General features: G+C 42.4%; 1 protein-coding gene across 6 annotated transcripts in view; it reads left to right on the top strand.

Annotated features, from left to right (window-relative positions):
- The window catches only part of ECHDC1 (ethylmalonyl-CoA decarboxylase 1), a 61,118-nt gene extending 36,920 nt beyond the window's left edge, over positions 1 to 24,198 (top strand). For all 6 annotated transcript variants that reach the window (XM_025422966.3, XM_025422968.3, XM_049115359.1 and 3 more), the window contains one exon: positions 23,018 to 24,198. In XM_025422966.3, coding sequence (XP_025278751.3) covers positions 23,018 to 23,404 — 387 coding nt within the window. In that variant the 3' untranslated portion in view covers positions 23,405 to 24,198. The remainder of the gene's footprint in view (positions 1 to 23,017) is intronic.
- The last annotated feature ends 884 nt before the right edge of the window (positions 24,199 to 25,082 follow it).

Here is a 25,082-nt window from a genome sequence, read left to right as displayed (position 1 = left end):
GAACAGAAGGAGAGGAAAAACAGAAAATCCCAAGTAGACTCTGTGCTGAGCTCAGACTGACACACTTCAGCCTCTCTAATACAGAAGGTAGTATATATCACATAATTGGAGATAAAATCACAAAATAGTAAAGAGTCTGAGCACTGGAGTTAAGATACATTTAGGTTCAATCCCAATTTGCCATTTTATCTACAGTCAATCCTTGAATAACCCTACTTTGGCTGTGCAGGTCCACTTATACATGGATTTTTCTTAATAAATACAGAACATTATTGTAAGTGTATTTTCTCTTCTATGGTTTTCTTTTCTGTTTTTTTTTTTTTTTCAAGATTTTAAAAATTTATTTTAGAGAGAGCTAGAGAGCATGAATGGGGGTAGGGGCAGAAGGAGAGGGAACAAGAGAATCCCAAGACTCCATGCTGAGCTCAGAGCCCGAAGCAGGGCTTGATCCCAGGACCTAGAGTTCATGACTTGGGCTGAGGTCAAGAGTCAGATGCTTAATTGACTGAGCCACCCAGGCACCCCTCTTCCTTATGGTTTTCTTAATAACATTTTTTTCCCCTCTGGCTTACTTCATTGTAAGAATATAGTACATAATACATATAACATACAAAATATATGTTAATCAACTGTTTATGTTATCAGTAAGGGTTTCGGTCAACAGTAGGCTATTAGTGGTTAAGTTTTGGGAGAGTCAAAAGTTCTATACAGATTTTTGACTGCATGGGAGGGGGTAAGTGCCCCTAAACCCCACATTGTTCAAGGGTCAACTGTATTTGACTATCTATCTATCTATCTATCTATCTATCTATCTATCTATCTATTCTGTATTTGACTTTAAATAAGTATTTTATCTGAGTCTCATTTCTTCGTAAAATAAAAATAATCTCTGCTAAATGCTTATAGATTTAAATGATTTAATGAATATGTAGATGTTTGGCATAACACTTAACCTAGGTACACACTGATATACACATGATATTGATGACCTTACTACTCTCATACTTCTACATAAATGCCAGTATGGTAATATTTCAGCATAGTTTTAAAATTATTATTTATTTATTTTATGTTTTAGAGAGAGAGCACACAGTTGAGGAGGGTAGAGGGAGAGGGAGAGAGAGAACCACAGGAGGCTTCATGCCCAGCAAGGAGCCTGACTCAGGGCTCAATCTCATGACCCTGAGATCATGATCTGAGCCAAAACCAAGAGTTGTATTTTAAACCAACTGAGTCACCCAGGTGCCCTGGCATGATTTTAAACTTATTAATTCTCCTTTCACTGGGGATGATTTTCAACCTTAAGGCTAATCTTGGTCTCGCTGCTCCTTTCCTATTCCTTATTGATCCTGGAAGGATCACTTAGAGACTTTCCATGTTTAAATTTTTGACTCTCCCTTTGAGACTTAAAGCGAAAGCTGTTCCTCTCTGGCATGTAGGGCAGTAGGCTAGAAGAAAAAAGATGGTGACTAATTCAGCTTTTTCATTCCCTTTCAACTCTGTTTCTTTGATTCACAGATTTTCATTTTTTTTTTTTAAGATTTTATTTATTTATTCATGAGAGACACACACAGAGAGAGAGGCAGAGACACAGGCAGAGGGAGAAGCAGGCTCCATGCATCCATGCAGGGAACCTGATGCGGGACTCGATCCCGGGACTCCTCCCAGGATCATGCCCTGGGCCAAATGCAGGCGCTAAATCGCTGAGCCACCCAGGGATTCCCCTAAAAGCCCCCTTTTCAAATCCTGTCTGACTCCTATAGGATTATAATACAGTCCCCTCGTTGCGACCATCCAACTCTAAACAATATGTTTAGGTTTTACTTAAAAGTGTGTGAGCGCTGCATTTAGCATCATGAGTGTTACTAGTCTGCTTCTAGATTGCCAGGAATACAATGAGGCCTACATCCTGCCAGTGTTGAAGAGGCAGGAAGCAGGGGCGTCTGCATGGAAGCCCCAAGGGAGCAGCAGCCCTTACACAGGAAGTGAGGAAATGTCTTCCTTGACTACAGAGAAGGGGATGATGAGATGACAGCGGCTGAGGAGCCCCTGACTGTTGACAGCATCTGTGGGCAGCCTACTTTCTGTCCTCCCAATTTTATTTTTAATTACTCAATGCCAGTTTATTTGGGTTAAAAAATTGTTGCTTGGGAAACAGAAGCAAACCCACTATGTCCTGAAGTACGAAATGCAAACCAAACCACTGGTATGTGACATCCATTGAATTTGGAGACCTGGGGCGTCTCCTCCGTCAGCTCTTCTGTACCCCCACCGTTTACCCAGATCCTCTGGATGTTGATTCCAGAGTCCAGACGCTGATCGGGAACTCTCGGTCAAGGGCGACCTGGATTGAGATATGTTTGTATTTTAGGGTTAGAGTTAGAGGGAGAGAACAGAAGAGAGGAGAGAGATTTATGGACTGCATTCACTGTATGATCCAAAGGAACCCTAATTATTCAAAAAGGCCTTCCTCAAAGTTGTGTATTTCTCTGTTAGCCTAAAAAGCTTGTTTTTTAAGCTATGATGATATAAAGAGGGGGACATTTGAGAGCAGAAAGCACATAGGAGCTCTTTATTTATACTTTCTTGAAATTCCACATTTTAGATGTTAGGCCCATGTCTTTTTTGTGACATTTTAGTCTTAAGATGTCTGAGATGACTATAAAGCAATTTGGGTTCTCATTGTATCACACACAGACCACTGCAGCTGCTTCCAAGACAAAATGGGAACCTGTGTTACCATAATACAGGTTAAGAATGGGAACATTGTCAGCACTCCTGAAGTCTCCTACAAGCCCCTCCTAAGTCACAGCCCCCTTATTTCCGTCTAAGGGAAACTACTACCCTAAATTCTATGATAATTAATTTCTTTTATTATGAAAGTACTTGTTTCCTTATTTCCTAAGAAAATAAAATTAACTGGGGCACCTGGGGGACTCAGTCAGGTAAGCGTCTGCCTTTTCAGCTCAGGTCATGATTCTGGCCGGGGTCCTGGTATCGAGCCCCTCATTGGGCTCCCTGCTCAGCAGGGGCTCTGTTTCTCCCTCTGCTTGTCAGTCTGCCTGCTTCTGCGCTCTCTCTCTCTCTGTCAAAGAAATAAATTAAATCTTAAAAAAAAATCTGAAAAAGTCTTTTAAAAAAAGGAAATTAACTATTCTATAACTGATATGTTCTGTTTTTCTTTTTGAACTCTATAAATGGCATCACATAGTACTAGAAATAGTATGAGGAAAGATTCACCACGTTTATGTATACAAAGTATTCTTTTTCTTTATTATGATTTATGACTCAGGTTCCAATTTATCAGTTGAAATATATCACTTTGTATTCACATAAGTAGATATATTAAAATAGTTTTAGTGTATAAGACAGTTTATGAAGATCTTAGCCTCTTTGTACTCTGACCTAGGGAGGAATCTTGAACACAGCAGAAAGCACTCCTTTCTGTGACAGTGCCCTCTGCCGTCGTCACTGCAGGTTGCATTACGATACTACATTGGATTCTGTGAAGAGGAAGTGGTCGTTGGCTTTATGGATGATGCGAGGCTAAATTTAAAATGATCTGTGTGTGAAAGGATTACTTTTCTCACTTTATGCTGAAATACAGGCAGTTTTTAACATGTAATTTAAATAATTTTTTATAATATATGTAATATATTAAAAATGTATATTTAAATGTCTGATATATTTAAGGAATTCTAAGCTGTATGTGAACATGCATTTTTACATTCAAAAATCCTCTGCATAAAAGTAAATACAAATTAAGCCTTACAGGTATCTCCTGGATATCTTTTTATTTTATTTTTTAAAAGATTTTATTTATTCATGAGAGACACAGGGAGAGAGAGAGACATAGACACAGGCAGAGGGAGAAGCAGGCTCCATGCAGGGAGCCTGACATGGGGCTCGATCCCAGAACCCCAGGATACACCCCGGGCCGAAGGCAGGTGCTTAACCGCTGAGCCACCCAGGGATCCCCCTCTTCTGGATATCTTAACGTAGAGCCCGGTGTTCGTCTGTAAGCATGTATTAGACTTATTAGACTTTAGCATTATCCTTCATAGTCATTCCTGATCTGTGTTTGGATAGTTGGGGTTTTAGGACAAAAGGCAAAATCACAGGAAAAGATAGTCAGAGACTACTTGGTCTCGTGTGTCCTGGGGTCTCATAAAATATGTACTTTCTTGGTTATGAGATATCTGAGGGTGCTTGCCCTCATCAGCTAGAGCTAGTAATATACCAGATACGTCCACCTTGCCAGTGAAGACATGCTCATTTGTGGCTCCACTACTTGGTATGGATAGGCCCTCATGTTAAAGTACATTCAGCTGAGTCACTCATTAAACATATGTTTAGCTCCCATATGTACTAGACACTGCCATTCAAGAAACTTACATGTCTTGGGATTTTGTTTCATTTTTATAGTTATATAGTTTTACTGCATTTTACAAAATTATTGATTTCACCATCCACGAGAAGTTGCGAACAAATGGTAGAAACTGATCCTTTACAATAGAACTTTGAAGAGCACTATCTTCAACTCTTCAGGCATTTTTAACCTACATACTCCCCAGAAAAGTTCTTAGAAGTTAGATGCCGAAACAGAGGACTGCACACTGACGTACCTTACTAGCCACAGGTACAAGGAGGTGGTAGGTCAACGGAGGTACTCTAGCTGGTCTTTCCTCCAACATTGTTGGTTATCTTCTATGACAAATTGCTTTGTTATTCTAAAAATATCTGCTTGCTCGGAAAGAACACCAAAAGCTTTCATAGCATCCTACTGAAAAGATAAGTTCCTTCCTCAAGGGTTATATGTTAGCCTTTTTTAGCTTGTTTAACTTTCTTACCTTGGAGAATTGCCTGGAATTCACTCAACTAGGATTTTCATCCCTGCTGCTCTTCCATTACCCATGGGAAATATTTCAGAAGATGAGAGGTACACTGATTATGAATATTCCAAAGAAATGAGCTCATGCAGCGTTCTGGCTATCTCGAAACCCTCTAGGCACCAGCTGATCATATGCGTAATGAATTAATATTTCAGAGTTCAGGAACCATCAAGTCTACTTGGTACCTACAGACCCCTATATTAAATTGCATTCAGTTGAGTCAGTTTTCATATAAAATGTTCTTAGAGAAAATGGCATTTTAAAACCTTTTTTTTTTAAAGATTTTATTTATTCATGAGAGACACACACACACACACACACACACAGAGGGAGAGAGAGAGAGAGAGAGAGAGAGAGAGAGAGAGAGAGGCAGGCAGAGACACAGGCAGAGGGAGAAGCAGGCTCCATGCCAGGAGCCTAACATGGGACTCGATCCCAGGTCTCCAGGATCAGGCTCCAGGCCAAAGGTGGTGCTAAACCGCTGAGCCACCGGGGCTGCCCTTTTAAAAACATTTTTAAAAGCAAAACACTAACTTATCAAGTAAAAAATTGATATTCCTTAGTGCTCAGAATCTAGTCATTCAAACATTATGTTTCCCTTTTAGTGACAAAATTGATATGAGGAAACAAAAAGCTAGAACTGTGATAATTTGCTTCTAATTTTTAACCCTAATTAAAATATTTAGAATGGAATAAAAATTAAGAAATAAAAATACTTATTTGAGTTTTAGTTTTCTACTGCAGCCATAACAAATTACCACAAATTTAGTGGCTTAAAACAACATAATTTCTCTCACCAGTGTATAGTCTGAAGTCTGGCTGGGCTCAACTGGTTTCTCTAAACCTGGTCACAAAAGGCCAAAATCAGTATGTTGGCAGCACTGGGTTCTGGAGACTCAGGGAGAAACCAGGGCCAGGCTCATCCTGATTCCACCCCGCAGATTTCAGTTCTCTGCACGTGTAGGACATTTCAGTTCTCTGCACGTGTTCTCCATGAGGACTGACTATCAGCTGCGAACCATTCTCTGCACCTAGGGGATGTCTGCATTCCTTCTCGAGTTTTCTATGTGGCCCCCTATGGCAGTGGGGAGTTGAGTTTCTCTCATACTTTGAGTTTTTGTCATTCACCTTTCTGCTGCATCTCTGTAACTCCAGCTGGAGAAAGTTCTGTGCTTTTAAGAACTCATGTGGGTAAATTGGGCTCACTCAGATAACCTCCCTTTTTTAGTGTATTGTAATCCTAAAATTCCATCTGCAGAGCTTCTTTGCTTATGCGAAGTGCAGGTGCAGGGGTTCCGGGGACTAGGGCACGGCCATCTTCGTGGGAGCATTCTGCCTACGACATGTGGGCTTGGCACAGAGAATATAGTTGTCACCTTTCACCCATTTGGGCACTAAATGAAAATCGGTAACTTTATTACTCTAAAGTCACCTTTGTAAATTTTTCTTTAAATTTTATTTAGATTCTTTTTGGAAAACATCAATAATAGTCGCTATGTATGTCAAATTGATAAAGGCTCACTCATACTTTTTTTTTTTTTTTTAAGATTTTATGTATTTGAGAGAGCAGAGTGAGAGCACATGAGCAGGGGCTGGGGAGGGGCAGAGGGGGAAGGAGAAGTCGCTGAGCAGGGAGCCCACGTGGGATTCGACCCCAGGACCCTAAGACCATGACCTGAATGGAAGGCAGATGCTTAACTGACAGAGCCACCCAGGTGCCTCATATTTTAAGAGTAATCATAATATGGTTTCTTAGATTGGTTTTAAGCTCAAAATTCTGGAATGTGCTTTAGGAGGGACTTAGAACACTCATTCCTTTATTCCACTTTCTGATTCGACATCATTCAAAGAGGGGAGTGAGGAAGGACAGAGAGAAAAGAAAAATCTCAAAACTACCCTAGAAAAGAGAAAATGACAGACTCAGACTACTTGGCTTTTAGCATCAATTTTTGGCAAGCAAAACCATGTAGATACTTTAATAACATATCTAATATTTAATTTTTTGTTACTGAATTTGGTGCAAGACAAAGTAGAACTGCATTTTTTCGTTTGGAAATAATTAGAAACTTGTAGAAAACGTTCAGGAATGATATAAAGAATTTCCCTATACTATTCACTTAGTTTTTACATTTTTAACATTTTGATATTTCGTTTTAATTTTGTCTCTCATATATGTGTACATACATCTATATATGTAAGTGTATATATTTTTTCTGAGAAATTTTAGAGTAGGTTGCAAACATCTTGCCCTTTAATGTTTTATACACGCATATACACATATATGTAGGAGAATGAGTATTGTCTTACATAACCTCAGTACTGTTGTCAGATGCAGGAAATTTAACACCAATGCAGAACTTTTATCTGGTATACTGTGTGTGCGCCAGTTTTGTCAGTTAGACAATGGTGTCCAGGACAGCGCTGCTTTCCTCTCTTGCAGGATCATGTATTGCATTTAGCTGTCGAGGTTTCTTCACTCTCTTTCCATCTGGAAGAGTTCTTCAGCTTGCCTTTGTCTTTCATGACATTGACGTTTTAAAGAAAACAGACTAGGTTTGCTTTTTGTGTTTTAATAAATTAGTCTTCATTTTGAGGATTTCTGGTATTTTCTCATTATTGGATTCAGGTTATATGTCTGGATAACATCCATGCAAAAATGAGTGAGAGCACATGAGCAGGGGCTGGGGAGGGGCAGAGATGATACAATGATACTGTTCCTGAGGTATCACATCTGGATGCAACCAGGTGTTTCTTCTGCCTCTTGTTGGTGATGCTAATTTTGATTACCCACTCCAAACACTAGAGTATTTCCCCTTTGCGATAATAAATAATACTTGAGAGATGCTTGCAGGCAAGTCTAATACTCTGTTTTTCGCCAAACTTTCTCCACTGGATTTAGCATTCCTTGATGATTCTTTCTGAAACCATCTTTACTATGATGATTGTGTGTTTGTGTTTCTCTAACTTCATTCATCCATGTGTATCACTTGTCATGGTATTCTAAAGAAAAGTCCTCTTTGCCCCTTTCCCTGCATGTGTGTGTATGTATGTGTATATTTATCATCAGTGTGGACTAATAAATAAATGCTTGTTTTCAGTGGTTTATGGTTCATTACTGTCCTTGATTGTTCTGATGCTTCAGTTGTCCCAGATTTGGCCAGTGGGAAGCCTTTCACACTGGCTTTTGTATCCTTTTGATATGCCCTATCATTCATTCATTCATTCATTCATCCATCCATCCATCCATCCATCCATCCATCCATCCATTCATCCATTCATTCAAATGCCTCCTTAAGTTTCTGAGTACAAGATACTCTAGGCATCTTATACCTTCCTCTTTCTGACCGTAGATTTAGACATACCTCATAGGAGCACTGCTGTTTTTTTTTTTTCCCCCCTTGGGGAAGGGGGGGGTGTTGAGTGCTGGTTCTTTTAACTAGGAAATAATATTTTTAAAAACCAAGACCTGGATGCCTGGTGGTGCTCTCATTGCTACTGGTATCGTGGTTTCTGGACTCTTTTAGCAAACAAAGCTACAGCATGCATTCATTTAATCCATTTGTTCATTAGAGATCGTGAATTTCTACTTGGTATCTCCCAATCCAGTCTATTCTCACAAATTTGTTCTCTCCTCCCATTCCCTACTGTACCTCCTGCAACACAGCGCCCCTGGCTTTACTTCACCATATTTACAGTAACATCACCATTTGAAAAGAGTTCAAGATTTGCCCATTGTTCTTTGTTTCTTTGTCTCCTAGACTAAGGGTAAATAAAGTATTGCATCATATTCGAAAGTAACTTGAATTAGTTCCCTGTTGCTTTTCCTCCTTCAGTGTGGTTGTTATTCATTTGAAATACTTGTTTAGCTCATTTAGTTTTTGTATTCATTTTTAATTTTTTTCTTTCTTCCCATCCCTGTTGATTGAATTTTGTTTTTAATATGTACACTGTTGTGATGAATAGCTGTGTGTATTTTTTGGTATTATTAACGGTGTATCTTAAGGATCAGTTCTAGGAGAATGGCTGAATCAAAGGTGAAATGAATGTTTAGTTTCATTAGATATTGCCAAATTCTCTTCCATAGGGAATACACCATTCTTAAAATTTTCTATAATCTGTTTGACTCGGCCTTGCCAGCAAAGGCTACTGTTAAGCTTTTGAATGTTTGTCGGTCTAACAGGTGAGGATAGTGTTTCTGTATAGCTTTTACATGCATTTCTCTTAAAGTAAGTTAGGTTGATCATATTTACATGTGGTTAAGAAACATTTATATATTTTTTTGTGAAATACCTATTCATGTTTTGCTTATTTCTCTACAGAATATTTGGCTTTTTTCCCCTTAATTTTTTATAAGTTCTTTAAATATTACGGATATTTGCCATTTTTGATGATAAATTTTTTATGTATTCAGCTTTTTTTTGTCCAGCTTCTCATTGTGTCTTTTGTCTTTGCTTATGTTTTATTTGTTTTTCCCATGCGAGCATTTGTTTTATTGTAGTTCTATTTATCCATTCTTTCTTCTATTGCATTTGGATTTGAGTTCTTTTTAAAAAGTCTTCCATATGTCCAGATTATAGAGGAATTCAGTTATGTTTTTTTCTAGTACTTGTGGATAGTCTTGTGTTTTATTTATATACCTAATCCATTCTTGAGTTTATTTTTATGGAGTAATGAATGTTATTTTCTCTTTTTCCCAAATGGCTATCCTTTTGTTTCAATACTATTTCTTTAAGAAGGTTCCTCTGTGGATATCACTATCATATCACAAACTTATCAGATACTTGATGTATCTTATGCTAGATACTAGATCTTACCATGTAATAGATCTAGCTCTCTCTCAAATAAAATCCTAAAAAAAAATATGTAATTGGAAGGTTTTTTTCAAAGTATTTTGCTCTTGTTGCTGTTGAAAACTGAGTTTTCTCTTCCATTATGTCATCTAATTTCTTTTTTGTGTATAGGATGAAGGTTATTTTATGGCAATTTTATATGCTGCTACCTTCCTGAATTTTTCTGTTGCTTGAATTGGTTTTATCATTGATTCTTTAGTCTTCCAATTATACAATAGAGATAGTTTCATTTTGTCCCAATTATTATTTCTCTGATAGTTTCCTGTTTTTACTGTTTCAGTGAATACCTGCAGTATAATGTTAAACAGTAGTAGAGAGATTTGCCATCTTTGCTTTCTTCTTTTTTTTTTTCATCCTTGCTTTCTTGTTCCTGATCTTTGTGGACATACATCTAGTGTTTCTCACCACCTATCTTTTTTTTTTTTTTTAAGATTATTTTATTTTATTTTATTTTATTTTATTTTTTTAAAGATTTTATTTATTTATTAGAGAGAGAGAGAGAGAGAGAGAGAGAGAGGCGGAGACATGGGTAGAGGGAGAAGCAGGCTCCATGCAGGGAGTCCAACGTGGGACTTGATCCTGGGTCTCCAGGATCATGCCCCGGGCCGAAGGCAGTGCTAAACCGCTAAGCCACCAGGGCTGCCCAAGATTTATTTATTTTAGAGAGAGAGAGAGTTTGTAAGTGGGTGGGGGAGCAAGGGGTAGGGGGAGATGGAGACAGACAATCTAAAGGAGACTCCCCACTGAATGTGGAGCCTGGCATGAGGCTTGAGATCATTATGACTTTGAGATCATGACACATGCCAAAATGAAGAGTTGGATACTTAAAGTAAGATCCTAGCTGTAGGATTGAGGTTCGTATTTGTATATATTTGTATATAGATTAATGCTAAAGAATATCCTTCCATTCCTATTCTTTTAAGAGTTTTGAGGTACTGAATTTCATCTAAATACTTTTTACCAACTATAAAGATAAATGATTTTTCTTCTTAGACCTATTAATATGATTATAATAATTGATTTCTAACGTCAATTAAAGTATAAATCCCTTTTACTCAGGGTGTGTGATTTCCTTAATATGGTGTTGAAATGTATTTGATAATATTTAGGATTTTTGTTTTGATATTTGTGTTAATTATCAATTGCTGGGTAATAAATCACCTCAAAACTTACAGCTTAAAACATAAACATTTATTATTTCCAGGGGTCAGGAATTTGCATGTGGCTTGGCTGGGTGCCTCTGGCTCAGGTCTGTCATGAGGCTGTAATCAAGATGTCAGCCAGGACTCAACTGAGGGAAGATTGTGTCGAAACTCACTCGAGAGGCTGTGGGCAGGTCCTCACTGACTATTGCTGGGATAGGAGTTTCTTGGGCTTGCCTGGGCTTGCCACAGGGCTATTCACAACCTAGAAGCTTGCTTCCCCCAAATTGAGGAGGTTCTAAGAGAAAGAGAATAGAAAGACAGAAACCCACAATCTTGGAAGGGGCATCCCATTTCTTTTCCTATGTTGTTTATTAGATCAGGGTCACTAGGGGTCACTAGGTCCAGTCCACATTCAAGGGGAAAAGATGACATACACAAGGATGTAAATACCAGGGGCAGTGATCATTGGGTGTCATCTTGGAGACTGCACACTTGAATAGACAAATATTGGTCTAATTTAATTTTTTGTGTTATATGTAGCAGACTTAGGTATTAATGTTACGCTTCATTAAAAAAATTGGAATGTTTCTTTCATTTTCTATCTCAGATGGCATCAGAACTACATAGTCTGTAAAGATTTGGTAAACCCTGTGAAACCATCTGGGTCTGGTACCTTTTTGCTTTTGATAAGTCCAGTGGCATTATAATTATTTTGACTTATAAGTTTTTTATTGTTTTTTGCTTAGAGGTCCCGAGGTTTCTCTATATGTAAAGTCTAATACTTTATTAGGATATGTCTGAGGTGATTCTTTAGAGTCCATTTTCCCAGGTATCCAGTGAATGCTTTCAATATTTGTTTTATCAGTTTCAGTTATTCATATAGGACTTCTTGCTTATTTCTCTAACTCCTTTTTCTTCTTCTTCTTTTTTTTTTAACCAATTCTCATTCTCTTGGTCATTTTCTTGCTTTTTAAAAATGCCCTACAGCCTGGGTGGCTCAGCGGTTTAGCGCCGCCTTCAGCCCAGGGTGTGATCCTGGAGGCCTGGGATCGAGTCCCACGTCGGCTCCCTGCATGGAGCCTGCTTCTCCCTCTGCCTCTCTCTCTGTCTCTCATGAATAAATAAAAAATCTTAAAAATATATATATTAAATTTTTATTCAAACGTATTCTTCTCTTTTTCTTTTATTTTTCTTGAGTTCAGTTTTATCTCCCAGCCCCTATTCGTGTGTGTGTGTTTATGTGTGTGTCTAGGGGTTGATTTCCACTCCAGGTTTTTAAATTCCTGGTTCACAGGGTGCCTGGCTCAGATGGTTAAGCATCTGACTCTTGATTTCGGTTCAGGTCATTATCTCAGGGTTGTGAGACCAAGCCCCATGTGTGTGCTAGGTTCTGTGCTAGGCATAGAGCCTGCTTAAGATTCTCCCCCTACTCCCATCCCCACTCCTCTCTCTCATATGTGTGCTCTCTCAAAAATATGCTTAAATTTCTGACTCAAGATTTTTTTAAAAATTTTTTCATAACTATGCTATTTGAAGATGTTGAATTAATTTTGGAATGATCATGACCAGTTTTTCTTCTATTTCGTGTTTTTTTTTCCTGGGGAGGGAGTACTTTTCATCAGCTGAAATGTTTGAATTTACGTGTTCTGCTTTATTCTTACAGTAGCTTTTTATAGGATTAGCTTGATATTTTCTGAGTATTTTGTGGCTAGGATTCCTAATTTGAGAGTGCCAACTTCTCACAGTTTAGTTTTTGAATGGATGCATTAGTCACACAGTGGATTTCCAAATAGGAGAGGAGTCCTTTTGTTTCTACAGAATCCTTATTTTTATTCTCTAATTTTTTTCTTTTATTTCTCCAAGGGAACCACCCCTTCTCTACTTAATCTGGGTCTTTCTTCAGAAGCTGTGCTTACTCAAACTATCAGTTTTACCCTTTATCTTCAAGCTCCTTTTCTATAGCCAGTACTATGGACTACCAAATCCCCAATTTGCACTTAAGTTTTTAGAACATAGTGTTGGATTTTCTCTTCTGGGGGTGATTTTGACTGTACTTCCTCAGTCTTCCATTTTCCTGTCCTGTTTTATACAGATGTCCTAAGCCTCCTCTTTATCAGTTTGTGCCTATTGGCTTACAACAGCAGCAGGAAATAATTTTTTAATTTGATGTTTATTTCTGTACTTAAAGGCAATTTCAAGGATACAGTATTCTGTGTCTCTGAGTAATCCCGTTGGTGTGGTTTTCTTTCACTCCTTGTTAATTTTGTAATTTGGGGGACGATGTGTGGAAAGATTAGGACTCAAATCAGCAGCAAGCTTCCAGACCAATCCCTGAAATCTTAGTTTTTAAAACTTAGATTTATCAGTCAGGTTTTCCAAACATTTAAGAAAGAAAGAACATCAATCTTACACACACTGTTCATTGAATAGAAAAGGAAGTTATACTTCCCAGCTCTTTTTTTCCCCACTCTTTTAATGAGTACAGTATTTATTCCAAAACCTAGAAATGAAATTATAAGAAAGCCAATTATAGGCTAGTCCCATAAACATAAATATAAAAATCCTTTACAGAGTATTACCAAATTTAATCAAAGGGCTTATTCTAGAAATTCAAGATTGGTTTAACCTTGAAACCAATTAGTGTAATATACCATATTAACAAAAAAGGGAGATAGATCGTTACAATCTGATAGATGCAAAAGCATTTGATAGAATTCAACATCCATACATGATAGAAACTCTTAGCACACCAGGAAAGAACTGTCTTAATCTTATAAAGAACATTTACAAAAATCCTACAGCAAATATCTCATTGAAAGCTTTCCCTCTGACATCAGGAACAAGGAGAGTACTGTCACTATACTAGATATCCTAGTCAGTTCAGTAAAACAAGATTAAGGAAATTATAAGGATTGGATTTTAAGAAAGCCTACTATTCACATATGACAACATTGTGATCCAAATATATATATATATATATATATATATATATATATATATATATAGCTAATCTTTTAGAATTAATAAGTGAATTTTGTAAGTTTTCTGGCTGCAAGGTTAATAAAAATTAAACATTTCTATATTCCAGCAGCAAACAAATAAATAACAAAATTTAAAGAACAATAACATTCAGAGTAGCTTTTTTTTTTTAAATTTTATTTATTTATTCAGGAAAGACAGCAAGAGAGAGGCAGAGACACAGGCAGAGGGAAAAGTGGGCTCCATGCAGGAAGCCCGATGTGGGACTCGATCCCAGGATCCAAGGATCATGCCCTGAAGGCAGACGCTCAACTGCTGAGCCACCCAGGTGTCCCTCAGAGTAGCTTTAGAAAAAAAAAAAAAAAAAAAAAACAGCTAGGAACAAATCAAAAGGCATGTCAGGATTCTACATTGAAAGCTAGAAAACAACACTGAGAGAATTTGTTTTAAAATATTTTATTTATTTATTCATGAGAGACACACAGAGAGAGGCAGAGACACAGGCAGAGGGAGAAGCAGGCTCCCATGCAGGGAGCCCAGTGTGGGACTCGATCCCAGGACCCCAGGGTCACGACCTGATCTGAAGGCAGACATTCAACCACTGAGCCACGCAGGTGCCTCCAATACTGAGAGAAATTAAAGAAGACCCAAATAAATGGTGAAATAGAAATATACCATGTCCATGGAATAAAAGACTCAATATTGTAAAGATTCACCTCTCCCCCCAAATAATCCACAGATTCAATGTAGTTCCAAAAGAAATCTCAGCAAGTTGGTGTGTGTGTGTGTGTGTGTGTGTGTATGTATCGACAGTCTTTAAAATTCATATGGGAATGCAGAGTACCAGGAGGAACTACTGTAGTCACAAAGAACAAAGTTGGCTTATACCTACCATAAAACCTGTTATAAAACTAATTTAAACAGATGCTTTTTGTACATACAAGGATAGAGAAACTGACCAATAGAGTTCAGAAACATCCAAAATGTAGGGTTATTTAAGACAAACGTGACGCTTTTAGTGCATTAGGAAAGAATGGTCTCTTTAGTAAGTATATGTATATGTGTAAAGTCAATTCAAGATGAATTCCAGATATAAAAGTTAAAGGTAACACAGTGGAACTGTTTGAAAAAAACAGGAGAATATATGGTCTTGAAGTATTCAAGGATTTCTAAAACAGGACACAATGATCACTAACCATAAATAAAGAAATTGATAAATTGGACTGTAGTAATAACTTCTATCAACATATAACTAAAATAATGAAAATGCAGCCTGCAGAGGGAGAGATTATCTCAATATTTATATCTTGACAAAAGACATAGTTAGAATATATAAAGAACTCTTCCAAAGCTGTAAGACAGACAACCCAGTTAAAATAAATGGGCAGAAAACTCAAACTGACTTTTCCGAGGATATTTGAGTGGCCCAAAAAATATGGTTGAAAAGCACTGAAACTTTTTAGCCATTAAGGAAATGCAAATTGAAATGACGCCTTTTTATTACAGTCCCACAAGAAAAACTAAGATGAAAAAGATAGAATATGTCAAGTGTTATCAAGGGTGTGAAGCAACTGTAGCTCTCAGAAGAGTACTAATGGGAATATAAGGTGGCACAATGGAAAATGCCCAGTATCTGCTAACACAGAATGTCACATAGTGTGACATAGTAATTCTATTCCTGTGTGTCTGTGGTTGACAGAATAATGGCCTTCCAAAAATATCTGTATCCTAAGCCGTGGAACCTGTGAGTATGTTACATCGTATGGTCAGGGAGAGTTAGGTTGTAGGTGAATATAAGGTTGATACTCAGCTGACTTTAAAGCAGAGGGATTATCCTGGTGGGTGGGCCCAGTGTAACTACAAGGGTCCTAAAAATGCTATAGAAGGATGCTGAAAAGTTCAGTGTCAGAAAATGAGGGTTAGTGACAGAGTTTATGCAGTGTGAGGAGGATGTAACCCATAGGTGCAGGCTTTGGAGATGGAGGAGTGTGGCCATGAGCCAAGAATTGTGGGCAGGCTCTAGAAGCTGGGAAAGGCAAGCAAGTGGACTCCCCTGGAGCCTCCAGAACAGAATGCAGCCCTACTGAGTTCTTGATTTTAAATTAGTCTTTTGTTGAACTTTTAACCTACAAAACTATAATAGAAAGCTGGAGGCATCAGAATTCTGGACTTCAAGCTGTATTACAAAGCTGTGATCCTCATGACAGTGTGGTACTGGCACAAAAACAGACACAGAGATCAATGGAATAGACTAGAGAACCCAGAAATGGTTCTGTCATCAACTCATCTTTGACAAAGCAGGAAAGACTATCCAATGGAAAAAGGACAGTCTCTTCAATAAATGGGGCTGGGAGAATTGGACAGCCATGGGCAGAAGAATTAAACTGGACCACTTCCTTACACCACACACAAAGACAAATTCAAAATGGATGGAAGACCTAAATGTGAGACAGAAATCCATCAAAATCCTAGAGGAGAACACAGGCAGCAACCTCTTTCACCTCGGCTACAGCAGCTTCTTGCTAGGCCCATCTCCAAAGGCAAGGGAAACAAAAGCAAAAATGAACTATTGGGACTTCATCGGATAAAAAGCTTTTGCACAGCAAAGGAAATAATAAAACTAAAAGGGATAGGAGAAGGTATTCGCAAATGACATAACAGATAAAGGGCTGGTGTCCAAAATCTATAAAGAACTTATCAAATACATCACCCCAAAAAACAAAACAAAAAAATCTAGTCAAGAAATGGGCAGAAGACATGAACAGACATTTCTCCAAAAAAGACCTACAAGTGGCCAACAGACATGTGAAAAATGCTCTGCATCACTCGGCATCAGGGAAATACAAATCAAAACCACAATGAGAAACCACCTCACACCTCTCAGAAGAGCTAAAATTAACACGTCAGGAAATGTTAGATGTTGGAGAGGCTGTGGAGACAGAGGAGCCCTATTACAGTGTTGGTGGGCTTGAAAGCTGGTGCAGCCACTCTGGAAAACAGTGTGGAGGGTCCTCAAGTTAAAAATAGAGCTGCCCTACGACCCAGCAATTGCACTACTGGGGATTTACCCCAAAGATACAGATGTAGTGATCTGAGCGAGCACCTGCACCCCAGTGTTTATAACAGCAAAGTCCACAGTAGCCAAACTATGAAAGACCCCAGATGTCCATTGGCGGATGGATGGATAAAGATGTGGTGTATATATCCTAATACGATGGAATGTTACTGGGCCATCAAAAAGAATGAAATCTTACCATTTGCCATGACGTTGGTGGAACTAGGGGGGATTATGCTAAGTGCAGTTAAGTCCGAGAGAGACAGATACCGTAAGCTTTCATTCATACGTCTTTTAAGAAACAAAATAGATGAACACAGGGGAAGGGAAGGAAAAATAAGATAAAAACAAAGGGAGGCACCCATAAGAGACTTTTAACAGTAGAAAACAAACTGAGGGCTACTGGAGGGGAGGGGGGTGGGGGATAGGGTAATAGGGTGATGGGCATTAAGGAGGGCACCTGATGTCATGACCACTGGGTGTTCTATGCAATGGATGAATCACTAAATTCTGCCCCAGAAACTAATAACACACTATGTTAACTAGATTGAATTTAAATAATAAAAAAAAACCCTAATATAAATCCAATAGAAATATATACAAATGTTATCTACAGACAGGTTCTAGAATGTTCATAGCACCATTCATACATTCATAGTAGCTAAAAACAGGAAACAACTCTAAAGGTCCTTCAGCAGTGGAAATGATAAATCAGAGTAGACAAGTTTTTTTATTTTTTTTATTTTTATTTTTTTTAAGATTTTATTTATTAATTCATGAGAGACAGAGAGAGACAGAGGCAGAGGCAGAGGGAGAAGCAGGCCCCATGCAGGGAGCCCAACGTGGGGCTCGATCCCGGGACTCCAGGATCATGCCCTGGGCCAAAGGCAGGCACTAAACCGCTGTGCCACGCAGGGATCCCCCAGAGTAGACAGGGCTAATTGAACTATCTTAATGGCTCATGTCATCACACTAGGTTAGTTGGATAGACTCATTTTCAATATAGAAATTACCTGCCAAATACTGAACAGTTTAAGCGTGGTGCTGGCAGTCAGGTGGACTGTCTTTGTGGTACTGGACATAAAACTGAAATACTACTTCATGCAGAAGCTTACTGTTGGATCAACATATTGAGTATTTATTAAAAGTTAAATCAGGGATCCCTGGGTGGCGCAGCGGTTTAGCGCCTGCCTTTGGCCCAGGGCGCGATCCTGGAGACCCGGGATCGAATCCCACGTCGGGCTCCTGGTGCATGGAGCCTGCTTCTCTCTCTGCCTGTGTCTCTGCCTCTCTCTCTCTCTCTGTGACTATCATAAATAAAAAAAAAAAAAAGTTAAATCATGCACGGAAAGGATTCTCACTAACTTCAGGATATTGGCTGCCGCTGGAGAGAGAAAGAAGCCGGGAAGAGAAGGGAAAAGGATGACAGAAAAGAGTTCAGAAATCAATGTGGCAAAGTGTTAACATCTGCAAAATCTGGGGAGCGGGTACATAAGTTTATTATTTTCTGTGTATTTGAAATATTTTGTAATTCGGAAAAAGTTCTTAACAGCATACACGAATCCCGCCAACTGTAATACACACCTGCTTCCGCAGTCAGGCCTTGACTCGGTTTCTGTGCGGGTGGCTTCTTTGAAGTGGCGGCTCAGCAGGGAGCCAGTCGTGCCTTCATATCCTGGTTTTACCGCGTGGATATTGGAGGAAACAGCAACCGCGTCCGGTTCTGGAGTGCGGGTCCGGTGTCTGCGCTCCCGAGCTCTGGATCCCCGACAGGCTAGCCCCTAGGCGGCGCTCCTGACAGCCCCCTGGGGTGGGAGGCGCTGGGCCCGGCGGAGCCTCCTGCTCCGTCCTGCTGGGATGGTTTCCTCTGCGGAGCCTCTACCTACTGGCGGCTCGCACGGGGGGTGCAGGGGTCCGTGGTGGGAAGCCACGGGGTGCCTGGAGGGCGGCCGCCGCAGTGGGCCTCGCTGGCGGCGCTGGAGGGCGGGCGGGAGGCCGGAGCTTGGCGGCTCGGCTCGGCCTGGTGGAGCGAACGGAGGTCGGCTGGGCCCCTGGGCGCCCCTGCCCGTGGGCGCCCCTGCCCGTGGGCGCTCCTGCCCGTGGGCGCCCCTGCCCGTGGGCGCTCCTGCCCGTGGGCGCCCCTGCCCTTGGCGCCAGGCCCCGGGGTGCCGGCCCACGCCGTTGCGCGCGCTCCCTGGAAGCTGGCCCGGTTCGTGTGCCGCGGACGGGCACGGGCTGTCAGTGTGTTGGCCTCCCTCATGGTCCTCTTAATTTCTTGTCTCCAGCTTCCTTTTTTGTTTGTTTTTAATATGGTGCGGGGCATCCACCGTACGTGCCCGTCGCGCACTGCTCAGTGAGGCCTGGCCCCACGGCGGGCCGGCCCTTGGCAGTCGGCCTCGGGGAGGGGGCAGCGAGGACTCGTGGGCGCGGGGCCGGTGCCCTGCCTGCTGCCGGTTGGCCCGAGGGCCCTCGCCAGTGCCGTGAGGGCCCGGGGTTGGCGGCGGGACGTTACCCTGGATTGTCGGGGGACCTTCAGGCAGTGAAGACGTGAGGCGGGCTGGGAAGTGAGCGAGGAGGGGCCTGGGGCCCGGCCGGGGAGGCCCGTAGGGGGAAGAGCCCCCAGGGTGCGCGGCCCCGCGGGGACCCGCTGAGCTCCTCCGGCAGCCCCAGGAACCAACGACACAGGCGGCGAGATTTTTAAAATGTTTCTTGCATTTTCTAATTGTAAAGGGACATTGCTCGTTCTAGTAACCACGCCCCCGGGGGCCGTGCTGACCGCGGGTTAGGGTCGGTCGGGGCGGGCCGGAGGGTGGCAGGCCCCCGCGCCCCGAGCACCCCTCGGCGCCTGTCCAGTCCGGGGCTGTGCGGGACAGGAGCTGCAGCCCCCTTCCCGAGGCACCTGCCAGCGCTGGGCGTGCTCTCTTCAGGTTTTTTTTTAAATAGATACTTTTTTATTTTAAAAAACTAGGATCATATGGTGTATAGTTTATAAAATGATGGCGTTCTAGCATTGAATATACCCGAAACCATGAGTCTACCAAGTACAAGATATTCCATCGATACGGATACACTAACGTATCCTCTTCTGGTGCTTTCCCGTTTTTCCTTGTTATGATTAATGTCGCGACAACTGCCTTATACGCAAGGCTTTGCCACATTTCAGATTATTCCCTTAGAATGAATCCCGTGAGCAGTTCAAGTACTTCATCAAGGGTAAGAAAATGTCCAGAGTCTTTCATACGTTAGTGCCACGTTATCCTTCAGGAAAGATTCGGCCCCTTTATCCTAGTGCCAGCAGCCGAGGAGCATCTGTGCGAGAGCACCCTGTCTTATCAGGGGTATAATCTTTTAAAACCGCTTTTCTCATTTTGATAATGAAAAATCAAGTTTTAATTTGCATTTTTAAGAGGTTTTTGGTAATGCAGAAATGTTCATGTTCATTGGTGTGCGCGTGGGAATTGTCTGCAGTTTTGTTTCCTGTGTTTCTTTGGAAGATCAAGGGTTTAGCTGTGCTATGCGGGATGAAACCTGCCTGTCTCTGTGCGCAGCAGTGGTGAGCCCCGGCCCGGCCTGGCGTGGGAAGGAGCGTGGGAAGGCCCGTGGGAAGGGCGGGCGAGCTACCCGGGGTCGCCCCGCCCCAAAAATACTAGCTGAGTCCATACAGTGCCGAGTGCCCGCTCAGGGACGCGGGGACAGCCTGGGGTCCTTCCAGAGCCCTGACCGCGGTCGGCACGGGTCGGGTAGGACTGTGCGTGTCGCCGCTGCCCCCGCGGGACCGCTTGAGGGCGAGCAGGGGGCGGTGAAGCTTCCCCCGCCCCCGCCCCCGCCGCAGGCCCCTTAGAGGTGAGCTCCGCCGCAAGGCGCGGCCGGGGCCGGTGTGCTCCCGGGAGGGACCTTGGGCTCCTGGGGCCGCTTTGTCAGGACTTGCCGGGACGTGAGGTCGGGGAGGAAGCTGGGCCGAGGCCGCCGTGCAGGCGCCCCCGCCCAGGTGGACCCCGCAGGGACTGTTAGCTCACATCGCCGTGGGCTTGTCCTCCCGGTGCTTACCGCCCTGTAAAAGGACCGAGCAGTTTCTGCGCCCAGACTACAGTTGATGGAAATGACTGTTTCTGCACTGAGGGGTCGCTTGGCGGGATGAGCACAGGCGTTACACTATATGTTGGGAAATCGAACTTCAAGTTAAAAAAAAAAAATATGTAGCAATAAAATCAATGTTTCCAAACTTTAGATTTATGACATTGTATTACTGTTACTGTATTGGTGACAGGCCTTCCTTAAAATTTGAAAATATTTGTGCTTTTACTTGTATTACATAGTATTCCTTAGGTTAATCTTAGATGTGTCTGTGTTTTCTGGTGTTTTTTAAAATTTATTTAAACTCAGTTTGCCAACATTAAGTCTAACACCCAGTGCTCATCCCATCAGGTACCCTCCTCAGTGCCTGTCACCCAGTCACCTCATTCCCTTCCTCCTCCCCTTCTGTAACCCTTTCTGTGTTTCCCAGAGTTAGGAGTCTCTTACAGTTTGACTTCCTCTCAATTTTTTTAAATCAACTTGGCAATATTTACTTTAGGCTTATCTATAAACATGGTGTGTATGTCTCTGAGGCAGGACAGTACAACCATCATTTGTCGGTATTCCCCGTGTAAGTATAGTTCTTTCACTTTCAGTACTTTAGGGATCAAGCCCTTTTAATAACTACAGGAAACCACTTTATACTCATCTTGTAGCAGAAACATTGCCGTTACTCGTAGTGACCCTGCTGTCAACGCAGCCACCTTCCTAGAAGCCAGTACCCATAGCTTACAGTATGTCGGGCCCTGCGAGGCCACAAAATATACACATCTATATTCCAAATAAAAGTGTAATACTGCCCCGTGGATGGGACTGAGGCAGATTTCACAGTGACGGTTTTTTAAACACACAAATGCAATCCAGGATTCCTTCTGTTTAGATGAATTCTGGCAAATAGATTCTAAGCACCTTTATATATTAACTCACTTAATATTCCTAATTGTATGGCATAAGTACTATTATTCTATTTTATAAACAAGCACACTGAAGCCCAGAGGTAAGTAGTTTAGTCTTTCTCATCATCTTTATATCATGAGTCTTTTTCTTTGCTGTATTTCGGGGTGTCGTATGCAGCCCATCTGTCCTCAGAGCCCGGCAGTCTCCGTTAAGCTACGCACTTTGCATCAAAGGCTTGTGGTCTCCCAACACAATTACTTACAAGAGTTCACGGGCGCCTGGGGGTCCCAGTGGCGAGGTTCACCTTTGACCCAGGTCCTGACCCCTGGGTCAAGTCCCACGTCGGGCTTCCTGAGAGGAGCCTGCTTCTCCCTCTGCCTGTGTCTCTGCCTCTCTCTGTGTGTCTCTCAGGAATAAATAAATAAAACCTTAAAAAAATATTTTTTAAAGCTCAGACATGACCTTGGGTCCACACTGGAGGTTTGCACGGTGATTGCTCGGGGTGCGCGGTCACCCACCTACCGGCCGGGCCCCACGTGGGGTCTGTGGCGTCGGGCTGCGACTGCTCTGCGGTCTTCCCCAGGGCCAAGGAGGGGCACCGGCCCCCGTGTCCTCTCCCCAGTCCCAGGGAGGCTCCGGCACACGCAGTCGCCGCCCTGCCGGGGTCCAGGGTGGGGCCTCGCGGGGGTGTCTGGGTCTTGTTCCCCTGCAGGCTGGGGACATCGGTGCGCGCCCCAGGGTCGCCTCCCCAGGGTGGCCTCCCGGGCTGGCTGGAGCGCTGGTGGCGTCTTGACCCCGTGGCCCACGGCCCTTTCCTGGGTCCCAAAGGACTGTGAAGGGAGCGCAGGGCTTGCTGGCTGGGCCCGCGGCCCCCAGCCGGTCGGCCCCGTAGGTGGTGCTCCTCGTGCTCCCCGCGGGCTCCCTGTACTCCCTGTGGGCTCCCCGCGGGCTCGCGCGAGCACCGTGTAGACGCCGGGCCTAGAGCCAGTTCTTGAGAGCCATGGGCCTGCACTCTGGGGGCGGTCTGGCGGGCGTTTAGAGCGGGCGGGCGTTTAGGAGCGAGGCCGCCCCCCAGGCCCGGCCGCGGTGCGGACTCACTCACGGAGGTTCGCCCTTGTCTTGCAGGCTCATGACCGCGGACGGCGAGATCAGGTTCGTCCACAGGGAGATGGGCATCGTGCCGAGCTGGGGCGGCGGCACCCGCCTCGTGGAGCTGCTGGGCGCCCGGCAGGCCCTCAAGGTGCTAAGCGGCGCCCTCCCCCTGGACGCCGCCAGGGCCCTGAGCCTGGGCATGGTGGAGGAGGTGCTGCGTGCCTCGGACGAGGCCAGCTGTCTGCAGGAGGCGCGAGCCTGGCTCGGGCAGTTCACCCAGGGGCCTCCCCAAGTCATCAGAGCCTTGAAAAGGTCGGTGTCTTCCAGCAGAGAGCTCTGTTTGGAGGAGGCCTTACAGATGGAAAAGGAGCTTGTAGGAACGGTGTGGGGCGGACCTGCAAACAGAGAGGCCATTGCTAGGAAAGGAAAATTTAATAAGTAGGGGGACGAAATACCGGGCTCCAGGGGAGCTCCAGTGCTGGACACTCACAGGCGTTCAACCAGAATTACTTTAAAGGCTACGCTAGTGTTTGATTTTTTGTAGTTTTTTTCAATCACTGACTTACTGATCTAGTTTTCCATATATCTGGGTAATCATCAAGTAATCTGAAACATTTCGCTAGAATATATAACACTTTTGGCCTAAAAATTATCATAAGTTGCCACAGTAATTCTTACACTGTAACCAAAGACCAGTTTTTAAAAGGAAACACCTTTCCACAAACCTATCCCTGGGTTATTTTTCGTACTACTTTTTCTGTTTTACCTGGAAATAATTTACAAAAATAACGTACTGAGATTTGCACTAAAGAACAAAAGTGGAGGGGAGTCAGGGACAGTAAGAAGAGGTATGATTGGGGACCCCTGGGGGGCTCAGCGGTTTAGCACCACCTTCTGCCCAGGCCGTGACCCCAGGGTCCTGGGATCGAGTTCCACGTTGGGCTTCCTGGAGGGAGCCTGCTTCTCCCTCTGCCTGTGTCTCTCATGAATAAATAAATAAAATCTTAAAAAAAAAAAAAAAAGGTATGATCAACCATTTTCTTCAGCTCTAACTAGCTGGGAGGTAATGAAGATTTGGGGAGGGGCACCTGGCTGGGCCAGTCATTGGGGCATGTGACTCTTGATCATGGGGTTGTTGAGTTTGACCCCCACACACTGGGTGTAGAAATCATTTAAAAACAAATAAAAAAAATAAAATCTTTATAAAGAAAGAATTGGGGAATGGCTCGTCTTTTAATTTTTTAATGGCCCCTCCTTCAATAAAAATGCTACTCCCTCTCCCCCCCGAACTTGGGAGTCTTATTTGGTGTTTTAATAATTAGTTTTCTACTTTAAATTACCTACTAGGGGCCCCTGGGTGGCTCAGCGGTTGAGTGTCTGCCCTTGGCTCAGGGCGTGATCCTGGAGTCCCTGGATCGAGTCCCGTATCAGGCTCCCTGCATGGAGCCTGCTTCTCCCTCTGCCTGTGTCTCTGCCTCTCTGTGTGTCTCACGAATAAATAAAATAAAAAATAATCACGTACTAAACAATATCCATCTTGTGGGAAGTCTACGGACTATAAAATTTGCCAGGATGTATATGCCCTGGGATTTCCAAACTACTAGTAAAAATACTACTGCTTATGTAGTAACAATTTAGCTTTACATCAAAACTTCCTCAGATTTTAAAGGCACTCCTGAAGCATCCTAGAACATACATTTGCATTATATAGCAGATTTCTATTTTTTTTCTGAAAAACAGCTTTCTTTTTTAGAACTAGCTATATTTTGAAAGCAGACTTAATACAAATGCACAACTGACACTTTTATGATCATCTCTGTAATACAGGCTTTAAAGAACATCAAAGTAAGACTTAACTCCCAACTCTAACCTATTACAACAAGAGATAAAAGCTAGTTTCAAAGTAGTGACAGTTTGTATTTGCTATGGTAACATTTAATTCACATTTGAAAAACATTAAAAATAACCTGCATACGCTTCAACACAATCCTACGGTTTTGAGTTAAACTATATTAAGACAAACATTACCATTTTTCGGAACCAAATTCGGGATCACCAAGTTAATCCAAGACTTATTTTGCCACAGATTTTACGTTTT

Source organism: Canis lupus, chromosome 1, assembly GCF_003254725.2.
Source record: "Canis lupus dingo isolate Sandy chromosome 1, ASM325472v2, whole genome shotgun sequence".
In the NCBI taxonomy this organism is placed as follows: domain Eukaryota; kingdom Metazoa; phylum Chordata; class Mammalia; order Carnivora; family Canidae; genus Canis; species Canis lupus.
Note: the sequence above shows the minus strand (reverse complement) of the source record. Positions and strands in the feature narration are given on the sequence as shown.